General features: G+C 41.3%; 1 protein-coding gene across 1 annotated transcript in view; it reads left to right on the top strand.

Annotated features, from left to right (window-relative positions):
* Positions 1 to 21702, top strand: part of dnah5 (dynein, axonemal, heavy chain 5) — a 76091-nt gene that overhangs the window by 16696 nt on the left and 37693 nt on the right. The window contains exons 17-54 of the mRNA XM_030101949.1: positions 89 to 295; positions 505 to 585; positions 805 to 895; positions 1141 to 1286; positions 1371 to 1548; positions 1773 to 2027; positions 2585 to 2781; positions 2886 to 2979; positions 3564 to 3706; positions 3887 to 3963; positions 4053 to 4177; positions 4262 to 4497; positions 4655 to 4873; positions 4982 to 5044; positions 5227 to 5465; positions 7530 to 7677; positions 7757 to 7849; positions 8158 to 8357; positions 8643 to 8796; positions 8968 to 9131; positions 9337 to 9493; positions 9605 to 9817; positions 9924 to 10148; positions 11438 to 11610; positions 13032 to 13102; positions 13445 to 13552; positions 13658 to 13845; positions 14743 to 14937; positions 15124 to 15258; positions 16477 to 16584; positions 16825 to 16978; positions 17105 to 17251; positions 18008 to 18249; positions 18326 to 18502; positions 19799 to 20003; positions 20185 to 20327; positions 21173 to 21307; positions 21486 to 21608. Of these exons, the coding sequence (XP_029957809.1) occupies positions 89 to 295; positions 505 to 585; positions 805 to 895; positions 1141 to 1286; positions 1371 to 1548; positions 1773 to 2027; positions 2585 to 2781; positions 2886 to 2979; positions 3564 to 3706; positions 3887 to 3963; positions 4053 to 4177; positions 4262 to 4497; positions 4655 to 4873; positions 4982 to 5044; positions 5227 to 5465; positions 7530 to 7677; positions 7757 to 7849; positions 8158 to 8357; positions 8643 to 8796; positions 8968 to 9131; positions 9337 to 9493; positions 9605 to 9817; positions 9924 to 10148; positions 11438 to 11610; positions 13032 to 13102; positions 13445 to 13552; positions 13658 to 13845; positions 14743 to 14937; positions 15124 to 15258; positions 16477 to 16584; positions 16825 to 16978; positions 17105 to 17251; positions 18008 to 18249; positions 18326 to 18502; positions 19799 to 20003; positions 20185 to 20327; positions 21173 to 21307; positions 21486 to 21608 (6009 nt within the window). The remainder of the gene's footprint in view (positions 1 to 88; positions 296 to 504; positions 586 to 804; positions 896 to 1140; positions 1287 to 1370; positions 1549 to 1772; positions 2028 to 2584; positions 2782 to 2885; positions 2980 to 3563; positions 3707 to 3886; positions 3964 to 4052; positions 4178 to 4261; positions 4498 to 4654; positions 4874 to 4981; positions 5045 to 5226; positions 5466 to 7529; positions 7678 to 7756; positions 7850 to 8157; positions 8358 to 8642; positions 8797 to 8967; positions 9132 to 9336; positions 9494 to 9604; positions 9818 to 9923; positions 10149 to 11437; positions 11611 to 13031; positions 13103 to 13444; positions 13553 to 13657; positions 13846 to 14742; positions 14938 to 15123; positions 15259 to 16476; positions 16585 to 16824; positions 16979 to 17104; positions 17252 to 18007; positions 18250 to 18325; positions 18503 to 19798; positions 20004 to 20184; positions 20328 to 21172; positions 21308 to 21485; positions 21609 to 21702) is intronic.

Genomic DNA, 21702 nt, shown 5'->3' with positions numbered 1-21702 from the left:
TCGACTCTATAAGACAGTTGCTCACAGTAAATCTCTCCTCTACCAGTTGGTTTTGTTCCAGCGTGATAACTTGATATGTTCTGCACAGATGGAGGAAGCCAGGGTGGGCCTGCAGGCCTCCCTGCTGGTCCGGTCTCCAGAGACAGGAGAACTGTTTGTCAACTTTGATCCAGAGATTCTGACTCAGATTCGGGAGGTGAACTGCATGATGAGGATGGATTTGGAAATCCCTCCCTTTGCTGCACTGCTGCAACAGAAGCAGGAAATCTTCAAGAAAAACTACAAAACATTGCAGGTGGCTATGTCTATCTTTCAACAACTTCATTTATCTCATACTAAGTAGGTCACATTGCAAACTGATTTGATTTGTTCACCTGTAACAGGTGAACAAATCAAGTATACTGGAATTCATATCTCCCCAACTTTGAATAAAAATTTCAGACTCAGAGCTGTTTCAGCCTCTGCTGAAATACATGAACTATGCTGACATGTTTTCTCTTTTAGCTAATGCTGACTGAGAACAAAAGAGTGCGGGCAAAGATCCAGAGTGCTTTTGCGCAGCTGACCACACCGCATGTAGCCAAGGTAAGGCTGTGTTGAGGAACAACTTCTAATGACTGCTGGGACCAAACAACTTGCTTGACTTGAACCATTTTTAGGTATCTGGAAACATCGATATCGGTTTCAGTTTTTGTAAAGCAAGCTTTTCTTCTGGCTCATGAATCTCTGTCAGAATGGAACTGTGTGTGCATGCCAGCCACTGTACAAAGTGCATTGTCACCAAATGCATCACGTTCTTGGCAGGTGGATGAGGCTATACAGCCAGGTTTGACCTCCCTTAACTGGACATCTCTGAACATAGAGAAGTATCTCAGCCGCATTGACAAGGCATTGGGTAAGCAGAAAAAAATCCTGTGTGATCAATGTCTCACATGCTGACACTTAAAACATCCTGCAACTCAGCACAGTCGGCATGTAATGAAATTTGCATAATGGATTTACATAATGGATTCACTAGTTTTGTTGCCACAAGCAAGTCCTTTAGAAACATCCTTTGCCATCTTTTTTCAAAAATTATATATATTTTTATGTTGTTTCTACATGAGTCCCTCACTTTCTTATGTTTCTCCGTGTCTCCAGTTGACCTGGAGCTGTTGCTGGACCGGGTGAATGATTTGGTTGAATTCAGGATTGATGCAGTGCTGCAGGAGATGAGCGTAGCCACACTCTGCGCTCTGCCAGAGGACGAACCAGTCACATGTGACGAGTTTGTTCGTACGACCAAGGTAAATTCTTAAGAAAAGTTGCTGTGCAACTGCATTAATCCTTTCATCAAACTCACCATCCTCTAACTTTAAATATGTCTATAGGACCTGTGCATTAAACAGGCTCAAAATCTCCATGTGAAGAGCTCACAAGTGGAGGAGGCTGCGAATGAACTGATCAACATGCTGCTTGAGTTCGACCACAGCCAAAAAGAAGAGGTCGACAAAGTTGAAGAGGAAAGCTGCACTGAAAGCAAAACCATTGACCACGTTGACAGTGAAGGTATCCCCACATTTTCTTTACAAGATCAGATACAATACAAAGGGATAAAGTTCAATTTAATTTGCAAAAGGTGACCAGGTCAATATGTGACATGAATAACATTACTACTTTTTCATACAACTTTAATGATAAAAATGAATATTGCTCAACTAATAAGAACTCTGCAACAAATCCAGGAGAATTGTTCATTAAAAAAAATTATTCTAAATGTGTTTCCTCCTCAGGTGAAGAGGAGGGGCGTTCAGAGGGACGCCTTTTCTCCAGAAACACACTGGTGCCTCCTGCTAGCGTCGGTCCTTCCTCACCTCTAATGAAAAAGAAGAAGAAGAGGGATCTGATGGAGGTGATGGAGGAGGAAGCCCAGGAGCTGCTCTCGCACTTCAATCACCGTAATGTGGATGCCTTGCTCAGAGTGACACGCAACACCCTGGAGATGCTGCGCAAGCGCATCCATACCTCCTCATTAGTGCATTTCATAGGTGAGCCTTGGCTCGCTGTAAAGGGAATGTATTTCTGCTTTCTTATTTACATTAATGTTTCACACACTATAAATGACAAGCACCCAGTATCAATAATCTCTCAGAATAACTATTAAAATGAAATTACTTCAGTGGCCAGAACAACAAAAAACCTGTAAAGACTCTTAAAAACAAGAAAAAGAAAAAAGGAAATCATAGGAATCCCCATGTTTTGAGTGCAATGAAAGAGTGTTTAGAAAAGTTTACAACTAATGAAGATTTTTAAACAGCCTGATTTTTTGGAGGGGAGAAATCTGATAATTTTATTATTATTATTGTTTTGAATATAATGTATTAGAGAAATAAAAACTATGATGATTCCCTGAGTGCACAATTTCTGTAGCTTTCAGCATGTGGATTTGAACAAAAGTTCCTATAGTTCTAATGATCTAATGCACTAACATTAAGGTCTGTAGAATAAAGCTGAAAATATGAATGTGACCCTCCCAAGGCAAAAATTAGGGGCCATCCTGTTTTGATCAAGTCAAACGTCAGTCTTTAAAGCTCTTCCCCTACAGGTGAAAGTGACTCTCCGAGCCGTGGCAGGAGCAGTGGCGAGCAGGCGATCTTCAGAGTGGATGTGACACTGTCCATCCCGAACATCGCCATCGTTCCAGCTCTGGAGGAAGTGCAGCAGGCTCTCAGCCGGGCCGTGGAGTGTGTCGTCAGTGTCAGCAAAGGAGTCAGTCAGTGGAGCAAAGAAAGGATATCTAAGGTGAGTTTCATCACTGTTCCAAATATATATATGTATATATATATATAAAACACTTTGGTTTGGCAGATGAGGTGATGAGCAATTATTTTTGTTTTGTTTTTCAGAGAAAAATGAATGAGAGACGTATGGCAGCGCTCAAACAAGACAGTTCGGAGAGTGAATCAGAGGATGGAGCGACAACGTACCGGAGTCTGGCCGGTATAACAGGACAGAAGCACAGCTTTTTGCTCTGAACAACAATAAGCTGGATTTCTCTTCAATTCAAATTGCTCACATTGCAATATTCATAACATTTTCATCACTCAGTCATATAACCCTAGAGCAAAGCTTTCACATCAAAGGACAAGTTACATTTTCTAAGTGCCAGTAAAATGAAATAATTTTAAATTTACATTCAAGTCAAACAGCCCTTTCTTTTATGTCCCACAGAGGTTTTCAAATGGTTAATGGATTAAAATGCTCAACGGGTGATAAAGTTTTAGGGCCCTTTGGCTGTAAGGGACATCAACTTTTAGTTTTATGTCAAGAGTTTTTGAAAGAATCAGCCAACTACTATTAAAAACTGCAATAATTTGAAAAGAAAACCGAAAGAGTAATTTTTTGAAAAATCATTATTCCTATTGAATATTCCACAATATCTGTGATACTGACTTTTATGGACTCCGTTTGCTCACTTTTGCATCAGCGTCTTCTTTTTATGCAATTTTATGCAACAGGCCTGAAGGTGTGTCCATGTTTAGATACCTTCTGTTTGTCACAGTAATCATTCTGTTGCTTTCCAGATGGCAGCATCTCAGATATTTCAGCATCAGTGATCCAGGCCCTCCCATTTCAAGTCAAAAATTACTACAAGAGTGTGTCTGAGAACAAGGAGATAGTCAAACTTGTGTCTGTTCTCGGCACATCGATCATCTCTACCAAAAAGGTAAATGGAGACTGATCTACTTAGATATTCATTATTTATAGAAATATGCTATAATTGATAGAATCAGTAAGAAATCAAAACACGCCTTGTTATCATCTGTTAAATGTTTTATTTGACTTTATTCTGTTCAGTAGGTCTATTTATTGTGCTTTTTGATTTTTTTTTTTTTTAAATATACAGGAAGTTGTAAGGTCGCTTGAGCATTTCAGTCATTACCATCACATCTGGAGAAAGGATCGTGAAGACACCATGCGGAAGCACGTTGAACTTAATAAATGATATTCAAATACTAGAAGACCGTTGTGCCAATCCTTTACCAATTTGTGTCTTGTTTGCCTTTTAATAGATTTGTCCAGGGGAGTCCTCTGCTGTCAGAGTTTGAGAGTCAGATCCTCTTCTATCGAGATCTGGAGCAGGAGATCAACTCTGAGCCGGACTACATTATTGTTGGAGCCTTGGCCCTGTTTACAGGTCAGGCAGAGCCGCAGAACTGGTGCTTACATGACTTTCAGATAGTTACGTCTCTGAATCTCACAGTTTCTGATTTTGTGCTAGCGTCTCTGAAGATGTCCCTCACTGCTGAAACCAAGAACTGGATTGTGGATTACGGACTCGCCTGTAACAGGAAATATCGCTCGGAGATGGAGCAAATCTTTGCTTTTGTAGACGAAGCAGGAAAAAAGCTAAATCGACAAATCAAAGATCTGGACGACATCCGGATCGCCATGGCAGCACTCAAAGAAATCAGGGAGCACCAGATATCTATTGATTTTCAAGTTGGACCTGTAGAGGTACAGCATAGTCTCACATGTCTTATACAGTACAACTGGAGAGTTTAAATTGTCTTTTCTAGTAAGAGTTTTCACCTCATGTATCAAATCAGTTGTGTCAGTACATGGACCGCTCAATGTCACAAGGATTGCTTAGCATCTCACGTTTTCCACATAGGAGTCCTATGCCATGTTCCACAAATATGAACTGATGGTGGCCAAAGAGGAGGCGGATAAGGTGGACACTCTGCGCTACACCTGGGAAAAGCTCCTGTCCCGCAGCACAGAGGTACAGAACGAGCTGGTGTCCCTGCAGCCCAACTTCAGAGGAGAGCTGCTCAGCAACGTGGGGACGTTCCTTGAGGACTGCCAACACTTTTACCATGATTATGACAAGGTAAAGACAAAGTGATAAGTGTATGGATACAGCGATTTAAGGGACACTTTAGTGTTGTAGGTTGATTGAGACATATTGCTAAACGACTGACGTGTTTCTCTTTCGCAGGACGGTCCTATGGTGGTGGGTTTAGCTCCTCAGGATGCCAGTGATAGACTCATTATGTTCCAGGTGCGTTAATGACTGTTTGCTTGTCTGTAAGGAACGGTATTTGTATTTATTTAATGTCTTTTTCTTCAGCTAAGCAACAACTAAAAGCAGTATTTACTTAATATGAGCATAATGTAAGAATAATTTATTGTAATTGTATTTTCCCCCTCTGAACTGACTCTTGTTACCCTTTTCTCCTTCAGAACCGATTTGATAATCTGTTTAGGAAATACATCACTTACACAGGTGGAGAGGAACTGTTCGGGCTGCCTGTTACCCAGCATCCTCAGCTGCTGGAGATCAGGAAGCAGCTGACTCTGTTGCAAAAACTGTACGGCCTTTACAACAACGTCATTGAAACGGTTAACGGTTACTATGACATTCTTTGGGCTGACATCCACATTGAGAGGATCAATAATGAGCTGCTGGACTTCCAGACAAGGTTAGTAGGTTCATTTGTTATAAAAGGAAATGCAGGCACCTTAAGCTACAGTATTGAACAGCTTTTCTCCCCCCAGAGTTGTGCACATTTATAGTGCCTAAAGATCATGCACTCTGTTGATCTTGTAACAAACAACACTAGAGTGAAGTGAAAAAGTAGCTGTCGTGCATACAAATCAAGCTGTCATTTGCTGCAGATGCAGTCTGACTTAAACAAATTAAAATATTTGAATGAGAAAAAAACAAGTAAAGTGTTTTTCATTTGTGAGTAGATGCCCTCAGGACTACATAAATAGCTCTTTCACTGGAGTTGTTGAGATGTTTTTTCATTATGTATTGCATGATTTTTTTTTTTTTTTTTTTTTTTTTTTTTTTACCAATCGAGCTTTTCTTTGAACTCCGTCCTTCCTCTTTATTTTCCCCTGACGGAGAAAAAGGTCCAGTGAGTGCAAGCTAAACAACTTAAACTGGAGGACAGTGAAGAGTTTCACTTCCTGTTTTCTTCATTGATAACAATAAAGTAGTTGAAGATTAGAAGTTAGTAATTACAAGTGGTCCATGTGTTGATGTAAGAGATCAATATGAAGGAAAAGCTTCTTCCCAGAGGCAGAGCGTGGGTCTCAGTACAGAGGGGGCGGAGCATTCTCAACAGGCCCTTACGGTACGTGTCAATCTCAGAGCGTTCGCTGTCCATGGTGCTGAAAAGTCAGATTAAAAACTCACGGGCTAAATCTGTACCGTCTTTGATACAGTTTAAATATAAAATGAACACAGCTGGTCTAAAATTACACAATCTATTCAGCTAGATATAAACACAGCTATCTATATCTTTTGGAATTCACGTATATTAGAAAAAAGATAGACTCGGCGGTCTCTTATAGTTGAGGGCAACACAAGGCACCTTCAAATAGGCAGGTGTTTAAGACCACAGCATTCTGATAAAGACAATATTTTTGAAGGTTTCACTGACTCACCGATGGCTCCGATGTTAGGTTTTGGGTAGTATTGCTAGCGGCTAGCATAGCATACTGTTGAACTTCTCTCCAAAGAGTTCAGATCAAGTGCAAAAGAAAAAACTCGTTCATGCCGCACAGCCAATCAGCGCTGGCTTACAGCTCTGATGCATTCATGGACAGTCATAATGTAAGAATTGGCAAATTGGAGCCCACAATCATATGCGTATACCTTCTCGCACACACTGCACATTTTATTATAAGAATTTATTTACGAGTAAATGTGAACACATCACATAAAACGGGGCCCTATGAGCTTATGGGCCCTGAGGCGACCGCCCCCTTGCCCCCACTCTGGCTCCGCTACAGCTTCTTCCTCTAGCATGTATTCTGGCTGTCAGTTCTGAATGAGCTATTTTAGGCTTTAGAACAATGCACAATAATTCTGATACTTAAACTTCTGAGGTTCACGAGGTGAAAATATCACCTCACTGTCAACGATAATATTGGCTTGAAGACTCAACAAACTTTGGGGGCATTTTTCCACTTGTTCCACAGTCATGTGCAAAGTAAATGTTATGTAATCAAACAATTAAATATCAGATGTAATGTTACAGATGCAGTAATGTAATTGATCATAAATCTGTTAATTTCAGATCTTGGTGTTGTCATGCAGCATTTTGTAAAAGTTTGTCTCACTACTTCATAGTGACTGACCTACAGAGCTTAAATTACATAACATGCATTGCAATTCTTTCCAAGGTGCAAAGGCACACTGTTAAGAATAATGGTTTCAATGCCACCCCTGAATTTTCCACTTTTCAAAACACTTCTAATCACCCTTTCTATCATCCTTTTTCTCATTTTCTTTGCAGCTTCACCATAGACTCAGGCTGCACCTTTATTTGTCATGGAATTTACTGTATAAATAGTCTTTGGGACTACAAACTGTTTTTTTTTTCCATGCTTAAACATTTTGCAATTTGATTATTTTCCCACCAGTATCAGTCATGTTCACTTCAAAAAAGACCAGTTCTATTTCAGCCTTTTAGATGCCAAATGGGAAAACATCTCTCCTTTGGTAAGGATTGTTTTCCTCCATCAACCACCAGGTGTCGCAAGCTGCCTCGCGCCCTGAAGGAGTGGCAGGCCTTCCTGGACCTGAAGAAGACTATCGACGAATTCAGTGAGTGCTGCCCCCTGCTGGAACTCATGACTAACAAAGCGATGATGACTCGTCACTGGAAGAGAATTACTGAGGTTGGCAAAACACAATAATTGTAATTTAGATTTTTATTGATATTATTTAAAGATGTTTAATTCGTGACACTGGGTGCAGGTCACTGGACATACATTTGAAGTGGAAACAGATACGTTCAAGTTGAGAAACATCATGGAGGCTCCTCTGCTCAAATATAAAGAGGAAATTGAGGTAAGACTGAACAGTAAACTGTGTGTGATTAACAAAAAAGTGCATAATTCACACAAAATGAAAAAGGAATATTTTGATTTTTGTCAAATCCACACATACAGGCTATATAACACACCTTGAAAACAACATGTAGAGTTGAGAAAAGTTTGTCTATTTTCTCAAATAGATTTTTTTATTATTGATTGTATGTATTAAGTACAGTTAATTGAATTAACATTTATATATAAATGTCATTCTTACTTGTCTCAGTTCAGTGAGTGGTTTTGTTCTGAAGAAAAATGTCATATTATGGTGTTTTTTTTATGCAGGACATCTGCATCAGTGCTGTGAAAGAACGTGATATTGAGCAGAAGCTGAAGCAAGTGATTGCTGAGTGGGACAACAAGACTTTTACGTTTGCCAACTTCAAAACCCGCGGAGAGCTGCTCCTGAGAGGAGACAGCACATCAGAGATCATCACCAGCATGGAGGACAGCCTAATGATTTTAGGCTCCCTTATGAGCAACAGGTATGCAGCATCCACATGAGCGTCAATGACAGATATCTGATGAGAACAAGGCTTCACTGCCCCGACGCCCCCGAGTCTATTGAATGTTTCATCAATGAGCTCTGCAGAAAGACTGAGGTGTGTCGGAGCAGGAAAGGGTATATAAAATATTCAGAGCTGTGGCCCTACAGGATTGTGCACCACTGTCGGCCTAATGAATGTAATCAGATTGCCCTGTCTGCTCTGAAAGCCCCCCCCGCCAGTGTGTGTCTAAATGTAGAGATTGCATACTGATTCACCCCTCAGGTACAACACTCCGTTTAAAGCCCAGATTCAGAAGTGGGTTCAGAATCTCTCCAACACAACCGACATCATCGAACACTGGATGACTGTCCAGAACCTTTGGATCTATCTGGAGGCTGTGTTTGTGGGTGGAGACATTGCTAAACAGCTACCGAAGGTAGAGTATGGAGAATTGATCCAATTTTTATCTTTAATATGGTCTGTAATCGTTGAAATAATCTTTTTGAAGTTAAGGAAATTATTAATTTCCACACCAGCTTGGTTTTTTTTTTGTAATGACCCAGCCTCTGATGTTGAGGTTGATTGACTGACTTTATCATTATTCTAGGAAGCAAAGCGGTTCTCTAACATCGACAAATCATGGGTGAAGATCATGATGCGAGCCCACGAAATGCCCAACGTGGTCCAGTCATGCGTGGGAGACGAGACCATGGGACAGCTGCTTCCTCACCTCCTCGAGCAGCTGGAGATCTGCCAGAAGTCACTGACAGGGTGAGTGCAAGGGACTAAAATATTGATAACCTCACGGTGTTAAAGCTATATGGAAGTTTCCTGTGGAAAATGTACAGCCACTAATTGTTCACTCTGTTAGGTTCTTCTTTAAAAATCTGAAACATCCCACTTTGATGTATTGTTCGTCTGACGCTATAAAACTCTTGGAAATATATATATATATTTTTAATCTCTTTTCAAACAGCTATTTGGAGAAGAAGCGTTTGTTATTTCCTCGTTTCTTCTTTGTGTCTGATCCGGCTTTGCTGGAGATCCTGGGTCAGGCCTCAGACTCTCACACCATCCAAGCTCATCTCCTCAATGTCTTTGACAACATCAAATGTGTGCGATTCCATGACAAGGTGAACTTTACACGAAACTACTTGCTGGTGTTAAACTGTGAGAAACGCTCAGCTTTGTTTGTAGGAAATTACAGCTATTGGTTATTCACAGGAGTATTTCTTCTTTCTTAGATATATGACCGTATTCTGGCCGTGTTGTCCCGAGAGGGGGAGACCGTCGAGCTGGACCGTCCCGTCACGGCAGAGGGAAATGTGGAAGTGTGGCTCAATGCTCTGCTGAAAGAGTCTCAGAGGTCGTTGCACCTGGTGATCCGACAGGCTGCCCTGACCGTCCAGGACTCTGGCTTCCAGCTGATTGACTTCCTCAATTCCTTCCCAGCTCAAGTAGGTGTTGGCTGGATTCCAAGCTGCAGCTCTTCAACATGCTGTTACATTTTTAAAAGTTATCAGTGCATGTCGAACATCATGGAAGATATTGTTCTTGATCTAGGTTGGGTTGCTGGGTATCCAGATGATATGGACGAGAGACTCCGAGGAGGCTCTGTCCAATGCCAGATACGACCGGCGGATCATGGCGAAAACCAACCAGCTGTTCCTCGATCTGCTGAATACACTGATCGATATGACCACAAGAGACTTGGAGGCTGTGGAGAGGACCAAATACGAGACCCTCATCACAATCCATGTTCATCAGAGAGACATATTTGATGAGCTGGTGAGAAAATTATTGACCGTTAAAGAGATTGAAAAAACTGACACAGTGTGTCTCATGCAGAGAAGAACACAAAACTACAGTGGCACAAATTACATTAAATTAGATTAGCTTTGAATTGATGGAATCCTTTGACTGTTTGATGCCAATGAATTATCAGGGTTGTCATCATGTTCTGCATTAAAACTGTAAAAGTTCTGTTGTTTGTAAACAGGAGATGGAAAAGTGCTACGTAAGCAGTGAGAACTGGTAATAAACCTCAACTAAGCAAGCATGATTCCCAAAGGCTTAGTGTGAGTTTTGCATAATTAAAAACTGAGCCGTCATAACATAAATATCGTGACAGCTTAATGTGTGTGCGCGCAGCTACAGACACAAGCTTTTTGCAATTTCTGTTCTGTACATCTAGAATCTTCTGCTGAAGATAGCGAGCACTTTGTAAAACATGTTTAATATTCAGACTCTCTGCGGCTGTGAATAACAAATATGTTTACTGCAAAGAGCTCTCTTAGTTCTATCAGAAGTTGTCCAAACTATTTTAATGGAAGCGAAGTAATACTCAGGAAAGAAAGGGCTGTCTTTGAAACTCCAGTTCTGACGCAGGCTAAAGCCGGTTAACTTAAATCATAATCAACACGCTCTTCGACGACGTGGAATTAAATGAGGATTTCAGATGTTAAAGGGGTCAGAGAGGTTCTCATGAAGTTAGTGCTTTTTTTTATATTTTGTGTCTCATTGTCATGCTTGTTGCATTGTGTGTGGGGTTATAGCTGACCTGTAAGTCCTTGCATTTTTCCATTATAGATATAACAAGAGTGACCTTAGTTTTTTTCCCCTTATGTTTAATTTTCCCCCTGTTTTCTCTTATAATTATTTCTCCCCATCTGTTCTTCTCACCTGTTTCTTGTTTAACTGCTTCTTCTCAATTGATTTGGAGTTTGTGTCTTCGCCTTCCTTTCATGGCATTTTCATCCTTTGGCCTGTCTCTTCTGCTGCTTCGCCATCCCTCCACCTGTGACTCCTTTTTTCTCCACCTTTTCAAAGGACCCTTCCCATCATCCCATGCCCCCTTCATGAATTCTGCCCTTCCATCCCTGCCTGCATCTTTGATCCCACCTTCATCTCTCGTCTCACATCACCTCCTGAACGACGCCCTGCAATTTCTCATTTTCTCCCTCACCGTCTTTTATCTGCCCTTTTCTCTCCTTCAAATATAAATGTCTCCTCCTCTCTCTTCCTGTCCTCCTTTATCACTCTTTTCCCCGTCACGATTTGACTCTTTCTCCCCGCAGTGTCGGCTGCATGTCAAAAGCACCAGTGATTTCGAGTGGCTGAAGCAGTGCCGTTTCTACTTCAACGAGGACTCCGATAAGATGATCATCAACATCACCGACGTGGGCTTCGTCTACCAGAACGAATTCTTAGGTTGCACTGAAAGGCTTGTCATTACTCCTTTGACTGACAGGTAAAGAACAACTCATAAATCCACACACACATTCTCATAAAGGTACATTTTTAACGATATATCTGGTTAAAGCCCTCCCTCCGGTGTGAACATCAGTCCTTATTCTGCATTGTTAATGATGTTGACAGGCCTGATGAAACATATGAGATAAATGTGTTTCCAAGCTGCCTCGTCTCCCCTCAGAGTGATGCACATGTGATTAACTCTGGACTCAAGCTACACCCCGCTTGCCTCATGACAAGTAATGACTTTCAGAAGTATTTTCTCTTCCCTTCTCTTCAGAAAAGTAGGCCGTCTTGGTAAAAAATGTAATTCATGTATAAGATAATAAGATGATAAGCCTGCTTGCCTGAAAAGAACAAAAAAGAAAATACCTTTTTTATTTTGTCTGCATTACATTTTTTTTTACTTAATATAATACTGATTTAAAAAATAGTAATTCTGACTTCATTCAGGTCTGTGTGGAGTTTGCCTGTTCCACCTGAGCGCGAGTGAGAGTTCTTTCAATTAGTTATTTTGACTAACAAGTGTCAGTGGTGGGAAGGGATTGGATTGGACAGCAGCAGCAGGCTCTCTCGCACCGTGACCGCCACCTCTGTCACTGACAGGAGATATGACTGACAGAGACGGACGGACAGGATGAGACAAGGGAGCGAGGCAGAAGTATCACTGGGAAAAAAAAAATAAACACAGTGTCAGACTAACAGACACTGGCGGAGAAATATGAGAGCAGACAGAGAGAAAAAAGGATGAGAGACATGGAGAAGCAGATGCAAAGGGACAACAGCGGGGGGAGAGAGAGTTACCAGTCATCAGACAGCAGCTCTCCAAAGAAGTGGCATGTTGGCCTTATGGCCAAAGGCACAAAGACGGCCCTGATTTTCCCTCTGCCATCTCTCTCTGCCTCAATTTGCTGTATGATTCATTCTCCTCAGTTAAAATGACTATTCTTTGTTCCCCTTTTTGTCACTCACCGTCTTTCTTTCTATTTCTTTTCTCCATGGTCTCTGCTGCTGAGTCAGAGTTATCGTCTATGAGTCAGAGTTATAAAGGTATACTTGAACCACACTGAAGCGAAAGAAAGACTTGTTGAAGGACAGAAAATATGCCAGGAGTCCCATTTTACAATGATTTGTCACTGGAGGTCAGCTATGCAATGGCAACCGAGACCGAGGTTGAGCCGGGACACGCTCAGGTCCCGCTATCAGTCATCCTCGGCAACTTACTATTCACAGGACGATCCATTTGCTTCAAAGCGAGCGCATCCTCAATGTGCCTGGCCTCCAGCCTCCCTGTCGGGAATCCCATCGTCTGTGTTTTGGGGTTTGACAAATGAAGTTGAACAGAAACGGGGAGGAAAAAAAAGCTTTGTTGATAGAGTGAATGTGTGGTTAAGAAAGTTTGTATCTTCATTTGAACAGGTGTTACATCACCTTGGCCCAGGCTCTGGGGATGAGTATGGGAGGAGCGCCTGCCGGTCCAGCGGGGACAGGTATGAATCTACACATTTTAAGTTAACTGATTTTTACTGTAAAGAGGTATGATTACACATCTGGCACAGGATAAGGTAGTGTTGTGGAATTTTGTAATTAAAAATTGGGACCTTGCATGCATAACATTTAGCTGGTTTAGTAGCAATGCAAGATCGTGAAATGAACAAAAAGGTTTTGAAACAGATAATATGTTGCATTGATAGGAAGAAAAGAAATACCAGCCTGGCACATTCTCTAGTTTAACTGAAAAGATACAAATCAAATTCACATTAAAATGAAGAACAGGATCAGTCTCTTCATCACACAGTTTTTCACCAGTAGCTGCATTTTACCTCATTCAGGAAAAACTGAGACCACCAAGGACATGGGCCGCTGCTTGGGGAAGTATGTTGTGGTCTTCAACTGTTCTGATCAAATGGACTTCAGAGGCTTGGGAAGGATATTTAAAGGTAACAGTAAAAGTAAAGAAAAGAAAAGTAACATACGACATTCCACTGATCGATGTCTACCAGGATGAATTTGTGTCTGAGTGTGTGTGTGTGTGTGATTTCCAGGTCTGGCCCAGTCCGGCTCGTGGGGCTGTTTTGATGAGTTTAACCGGATTGACCTCCCGGTGCTGTCTGTAGCAGCCCAGCAGATCGCAATAGTTCTCACCTGCAAGAAAGAGCGTCGCCGGAGCTTCATCTTCACTGACGGAGACAGTGTGGACATGAACCCCGAGTTTGGAATCTTCCTCACCATGGTCAGCAACACAACTGCGCCATGTTACCCAGATGTAGAGCGGTCTTCATTCCTATTCTTTTTTTGAGTGATTGGAAGGGATTTGAGTCCGTGTCACCCGGATACACTCAATTCTGAAACAGCTTTCACAATGTATCAAATAGCTGTTTTAGAATGCTTAAAAATGTCAACCAGTCTTTTTCACTGGAAGCTAAACCTGTTTTTTTTTTTGTTTTGTTTTGTTTAAAGCATCACATATTCTACAGCCAAATAGCCTGCACACTATAATAATGAAGGAATTTTATCTTGAAGCGACCGATTCAAAACAATTAGTTATTACAATATTTACCATTCAGCAGTTTATCCAAGTAAGTGATAATAGTAGCAGGACCAATTTGTCACGCTCTTCTTGTGAAAAAATGACTTCATCTCATTAAGTGCAGCTGATATCCCACAGCAAGTCATTAAACAGAAAACACAGTAATTCTCTCCTGTGGTGAGCCGGTTCAGTTTCTCACCTCAGATCTATGTGGGTGTGTGTTTTCGCGCCCATATGTATGTGTGTGTGTGTGTGTGTGTGTGTGTGTGTGTGTGTGTGTGTGTGTGTGTGTGTGTGTGTATAGCTGTATGTATATATATACCCCCATATGTGCCTCGACACTGTAATCAAAGGCAGGCGTGAAACAGTGAACCTCGGTCTACAGGGGTTTGCAGTAACTAGCTGAGAGATTCTGTTTTGCTATGCACATTAATTATATTCTAGACATCATGCACTATTACTTAGAAGCTGAAAGAAATTGTTCACATGTGGTGTACATATGCTGTATTTTACAGAAACAGATTTCATTTAGCTGCATTGCTTTTTTTTTTTTTTTTTTTTTAATACCTAAACTCCTAATTTATTTCCGTGTGAAAACAGAACCCAGGTTATGCAGGTCGTCAGGAGCTTCCTGAGAACCTGAAAATCAACTTCCGCTCCGTGGCCATGATGGTTCCTGACCGTCAAATCATTATTCGGGTGAAACTGGCCAGTTGTGGGTTCATCGACAACATGGAGCTGGCTCGGAAATTCTTTACGCTTTACAAGCTGTGTGAGGAGCAACTCTCAAAGCAGGTAAAAAAAAAAAAAAAGAAGAAGAAGAAGTTGACCTCCAAGCCAGTATGTTTATATAACGTCTGTGTTTCATTTACGTTTGATGCGCCTCTGTCATCTGGCTAGAAGATACCATAGAGATTTTCATTCCACACAGTGTTGTACAAAGCTACCCATGACAGCAAAGTGCTTTCTGTGATTGTGCAGGTTCACTACGACTTTGGCCTGCGGAACATTCTGTCAGTTCTGCGAACACTGGGAGCAGCCAAGCGAGCCAACCCCAGTGACACAGAGTCCACCATTGTCATGAGGGTCCTGAGGGACATGAATCTGTCCAAACTGGTCAGTCTAGGATGTGTGAAACGCAGCTTTAAATGGATAACGTTTGTTCTGTTTGTTTCATATGCAGCAGACATTCATGCATTTAATAGAAATGACTCAGTAATTTCATTAATGATAAAAGGAAAACATTCAAATTAAAAATGGTAGCCCTTTCTATAAGGCTAAAGAAAGGTTTGTATGACTTTAGACATTTTCGAAAACAGGAGTTTCATCCAAACTGTGCCTGTAGGCTGATTTCATCTCGATGATACAGATCTGGACCCCATAATAATCTTGCAATTAACAACATTGTCTTGTGAGTTTGACCAGTCTTAAACTAATGAATACATACATTTTGATACATTTCTAGGAAAAGTGTGGTGTGAAAATTAAAGGGAAAAAATATAGGTAATTAAAGAAATGTGTGGTCATCAAAAATGGCAGACCTATCTATTGAGTGTCCCTGCCCCGGATAAATTTGTTTACATATGCATTTTCAGCACATGCATTTTCCTCAACAGAAAATGTTTGGACACTCCTGTTTTGAACACACATGGTATCAAAAGGCTGTTAAAATGTGTAAATATCAGTTCATTGCCACAGAGAATATTGCATTGTCCTCACTGTCGCAGGTGTGTGAGGGGCTCAAATGCCAGACACAGCAGGTGCTGAAACAGAAACACCTTTTATGACAGAACAAAAAATACAGAGAAATGCTGGAACAACAGCCCAGAGAAACAGAACTCAGATGAACTGTCACCCAGAGGCTCAACTTATCCTGCAGCCACCAGATGCAGACAATCTCACTATCAGGAACAGGTGAAAGACACCAGGGCAACGAAGAGCAATCGAACAGAAGTCAAGGAGGCTGAACGAGAGAAGTTTACAAAAAACACACTGGAAAAAACATTAACCCTGACACTCACTGCCATGCAAAGCTATATAAGCAGCATTTTAAAGCATTCGCACTGCTTGTTAATGTACAACACTTAATAACCGGCTTCTCAACCCCCCTATATAAACCGCAAGTTAATCAGTTTTTCCACGCCCCCCGTGCTGTTCAAAATTAATCCCTGGTTATCAGCAGCCCCACCTTGTCAGCTTATTGTCATTCAATACCCTTTCTTAATTATTTGGATTAATACTGTGAATTGCTGCTGATAAAGAGTTTATAGATAAGTCTTTGATGTGAATTTGTGTTTTTCTTCAAACATACGATGCTCGCATATTTCTTTTTAGATTGATGAGGATGAGCCGCTCTTCCTGAGTCTGATTGAAGACCTTTTTCCGAGCATCCAGCTTGATAAAGCAGGTTACCCCAAACTCGAGGCTGCCATTGACAAACAGGTAGGAGGGAGTGAGGAAGAGCTTTCACGAGGTTTGCAAGGATGAAGTGTTTTTATGTCTCTTTCAATTCCATTTCCATTTTCACGACCATGGTAGCATAAACTTTATTTATAGTGTCTTAAAATGTGTGTGGAGTTCAGTGTGTTGTTATCATGTGGGATACATCATATGACTTGATTTTAATTTATTACTGCCTGTAAATCCCTTTGAAACCTCAGATGTTCATGTTTATTGCTGCAGGTGGAGGATGCAGGTCTGATCATCCACCCTCCCTGGAAGCTGAAGGTGATCCAGTTGTTCGAGACTCAAAGAGTTCGACATGGCATGATGGCACTGGGTCCCAGCGGTGCTGGGAAAACAACGTGCATTCAAACACTAATGAAAGCCATGACAGGTAGGGTCATTGCGTGTGTGTGTACTATTTTAGGAAAAAGAAACAAAAAAAAAAGTAAAAAGTTTGTTTTTACAGTCAAAAACCTTTGAGTGAGTAGTTTATGTCAGCTATAAATGTCTGCTCCAGAGTGTGGTGAGCCTCACAGAGAGATGCGCATGAACCCCAAAGCCATCACAGCACCCCAGATGTTTGGTCGACTAGATGTGGCAACAAACGACTGGACAGATGGCATCTTTTCTACGCTTTGGAGGAAAACACTGAGAGCCAAGAAAGGTCGGTTTGTCTGTCCACGCACCTACAATTATGTTACCATGAGTGAAGTGTGTGTGTGAAAACTTGATAAAATTATCTACATACACAGTGGCATATGTTGTATAGTTCAAAGCATAATTAACAGCACTTATATCCCTCTACTCTGAAATCACACACAATATTAAAAATAGATGTGGGCAACATTATGAATATATGAGCGCTTGCTTTTATGTGACGAAATGTGCTTCTATGGGTTCAAATGTTTGCATGCATGTCTGTGGGAATAGGAAATCTGTGTGTCCTGATGCAGCTGCTCCCTGCATAAAGGTGCAGTTTGTTGCTTTGATGAGTCGTCAGTAAGGAGTCATGAAAGGCTTCAGTTCATGGTTGAATTCTCCTAAAAATGAAAAAAGAAAAAAGTCACAAATCAACACAAAATTATGATAAATAGCCGCTCCAGGTTCAGATGCATCAAACTAAAAAAAAAATGTTGGGTTCAGGACAGGAGCATTCCAGTCAGATATCTCAGAGCAAGATTGAAGAACACGATAACTCAAACATGAAGTTCTTGTCCATAAATTCTGATTTTGTTGAGACAAGACAGACATGAAAGTATTAACTGTTAAATTCAATCTTTAGTTTATTTTGCAGATGGATATGAGATTGAAAGCATTTTTAATACTTTGAATATCATATATCTTTCTAAAAATGGGTGAATACACCAATTTCTGTTGTTTTCATTTTGACATAAAGGAACATTATTGATTTCTCTCTCAGGTGAGCACATCTGGATCGTGCTGGATGGACCAGTAGATGCCATCTGGATTGAAAACCTGAACTCGGTTTTGGACGACAACAAAACTCTCACTCTGGCAAATGGAGATCGCATCCCGATGGCTCCCAACTGTAAAGTGGTTTTTGAGCCCCACAACATCGACAATGCTTCCCCGGCCACCGTCTCGCGGAACGGCATGGTGTTCATGAGCTCCTCTGTGCTCAGCTGGAGCCCCATACTGGAGGTGAGTGGACCCACTGAGGTGAAGAAAAGAAGGATTTATTTCAGTCTTCATTTGTGCTTCGTCTTCGTGCTCCCAGGGCTGGTTGAAGAAACGATCACCGCAGGAGGCGTCGGTACTGAGAGGCCTCTTCTCTTCCTCCTTCTCGGAACTGTACCGCTTCAGCGTGCAGTCGCTGGAGTTCAAGATGGACATGCTGGAAGCCTTTGTCATTATGCAGTGCATAAACATGCTGCAGGGACTTATACCATCAAAGGTAAGGGGACAGCTGGTCCCCGTTCCCCTCCGTGGGGACTCACGCAGCTTTCCCTGTATATATTAATGATAAAGTGTTTCAGTCGTACTGCCTGGACAGGAATCCCGCTGAGGCAGACATGGAGATTTATACCAATAGAAAGCGTTTGAAATATTTTCCTGCTCTGAGAATAAAACACTCAAAACAGATGCCAGCTCATATAAAGAACTCTTAACTGTACAGCAAATCTATACCGTCGAGCCACTCATCTTCTATGCTGCTTTATGCAGCCTGGTGTCGCAGGGTGCTGAAGATGATCCGAGCAGACAAAGGCAGGATACACACCGGTCACCAGTGCATCACAGGGAAAACACATCAAGACCAGTTACGTGATAGGATATGAGCCTTAACACCAACGCCCATTGTTTACCAGCGTTGATTATTTAGCATCTTGCAGCCTTCCTCATGTATATTTTCAGAAATTAACCTTATTACCAGTGTTGCTTTTAACGGCAGTAAGGTAGCTAGGATTGACTATTGTATCTTGGTTTTGCCGCACGGTGGTGCAGTGATTAGTGCTCTTGCCTCACAGCAAGAAGGTCCTGGGCTCAAATACCAGCTTGGACTCGGGGCCTTTCTGTGTGGAGTTTGCATGTGTGCGTGGGTTCCCTCCGGGTTCTCCGGCTTCCTCCCAAAGTCCAAAAACATGCATGTAAGGTTAATTTGTCGCCCTAGGTGTGAATGGTTGTCTGCCTGTATGTGTTGGCCCTGCGACAGACGGGTGACCTGTCCAGGGTGACCCCGCCCTCGCCCACAGCAGCTGGGATTGAGAAGGACAAGCGGCTTAGACAATTGATGGATGGATTGACCGTTACATCATTGATCTCTCGGATTAGCTGTCTGTGTTGGAATATTTGCTGTTCTTTAGAAAAAGGAAACATGAAACTGCATGGAAAGGTTGAAGTTTATATTATCTTGGTAATTTTTCCATGACATTACATGAAAAGTTACCCCCCACAGCGGAATGGACCAGTCTTTGGCCCTTAGCATTTTGTTTGACAGTCCTTCATTTTTGAAGAAATTAGTTCTTTAATTATTGATTGAAGAAACAGAAGAACGCCTCTTGAAATGACTTTATTTCTCAAAATTGGTTTTTCATCTGTATTTCATTGTGATCCAAAACAGTGTAAAACAGCACAGTTATAAAGTATTAATTCCAACCTAGTTTGTATACTTTGGAAGTTTTTTTTTTTTTTTAAGGTGGGTTGTTCGATTATATCTCAAAGTACTCGATAATGAATGCTTGCTACTCTGCAGGAGCAGTGCGGTGAGTTATCGAGAGAGTATCTGGAGCGGCTGTACGTCTTTTCCCTGATGTGGAGCATCGGAGCCTTACTTGAACTGGACGACCGGAGGAAGATGGAGATGTGGCTGAGAGCCAACGACAGCATTTGTCTGAACCTGCCTGACATTCCCCCCGAAAGCGAGGACACCATATTTGACTACCATGTCACCGCAGATGGTGAGCATACATTTTAATACAGATGGTGTCACATCTGGATTTAATACAAACAAGCATATTTTTGACAAGTCTCAGTTGCAGTTGTTATTCTTGTGTGTAACTTTGGAGCATCACCTTTTGCTCTGAATTAATTTCTACGTTGTGCTTTATGTTTTTAATCGATTCATTTGTTTTTCAACAGGTCGCTGGGTCCACTGGAGCACCAGAGTAGAGGAATATGTTTATCCGTCTGATTTCACCCCAGAGTACAGCTCCATCCTGGTTCCCAATGTCGACAATGTCAGAACAGACTTCCTGATTCAGACTGTCGCCAAGCAGGGAAAGGTGAGGTTACCTCAACATCCATTATATGTTTGTGTCTTCATTTGTGGGCAGCACAGTGTTTCTTCATCCATTCTTGTTCTTCATAATTCCCTCAGTTTACAGATTTAACTCATCTCTCAAGAGATTTTTTGAACTTCAGGAATATTTAGCATCACATTATCTATTTTCACAGCTTATATCTACAGCTCACAGTCAGCCTGTACAGAAGTGGTCGTCCTGTGATTGCTGTTTGTCTTTAGACACTATGGATGTGATTTACGAAGCTCCTGCATAAAGTGTACGAAATTGTATGCTTGGGTACATTTTGCAGGTGATCAACTACTCAAGGAGTAATCGGAATGACGTTTTGCCTGCATTAGACCCTGTTTACAAGAGAACAATCTTCTGGATGTGCTTGTTGTTTACTTGTTTCCTTCGTGCGAGCCGGACATGTTTATGTCGGGAGTCATTAAATGAATGAGAGCGGTACAGCAGATAAATCGGATTTTGGCAAACAAAGAAAAAATGCAACATGGGAGATAATCTGTCACGAAATCTGCAAATAATCAGTTGAAATGAAGTCAAAATTTCTTTTGAAAGTCAGCTTTGTACACCTCCTTTTTCAAATTTCCATCCATCCATCCATCGAAAAACACACATTTATACACAACACAAACATTTTCAGGGATTATAAATGCCACAGCACCATGTAAATAAATCTCATAGTATTAAATCCTTCCAGGAATTTTAATGACACAGAAAGCTACAAATCAGGAATGTTACTATGGGGTTGACTTTAGGTTATGCTTCGGTCTTAAAAGAAACTGAAGTCTACTCTTATTTTCATTTTTATGCTTGCTTCTTAGGCTGTTTTACTGATTGGGGAGCAGGGAACTGCAAAGACTGTCATCATCAAGAGCTACATGTCAAAATACGACACTGAGACCCACATGGGAAAGAGTCTCAATTTCTCCTCCGCCACCACTCCACTCATGTTCCAGGTAAAGCTGCATCAGTCGGTTCAGGAGCTGCACATTTATCAAGTTGTCACACTGGGTTGTATTTCTGTGGAACATAAATGATCTCCCTTTCCATCTTCCTTGTTATTTTTTTGTCTTGTTCATTCTTAGGTGTGTTTTATTCCCACCTCTGTGCTTCCCTTGTTTTCTTATTTTTCAGAGGACAGTCGAGAGTTACGTTGACAAGAGGATGGGGACCACTTACGGACCCCCTGCTGGGAAGAAAATGTCCATTTTTATAGATGATATCAACATGCCTGTCATTAATGAGTGGGGAGACCAGGTTTGGGATTATTCTAATATTTACGGTGGAGTTGTTTTATTCTGACAGATCATTAAGAAAATATTTGGGTCAGATTTATTGAACAATTTCACAA

Source organism: Salarias fasciatus, chromosome 11, assembly GCF_902148845.1.
Source record: "Salarias fasciatus chromosome 11, fSalaFa1.1, whole genome shotgun sequence".
In the NCBI taxonomy this organism is placed as follows: domain Eukaryota; kingdom Metazoa; phylum Chordata; class Actinopteri; order Blenniiformes; family Blenniidae; genus Salarias; species Salarias fasciatus.
Note: the sequence above shows the minus strand (reverse complement) of the source record. Positions and strands in the feature narration are given on the sequence as shown.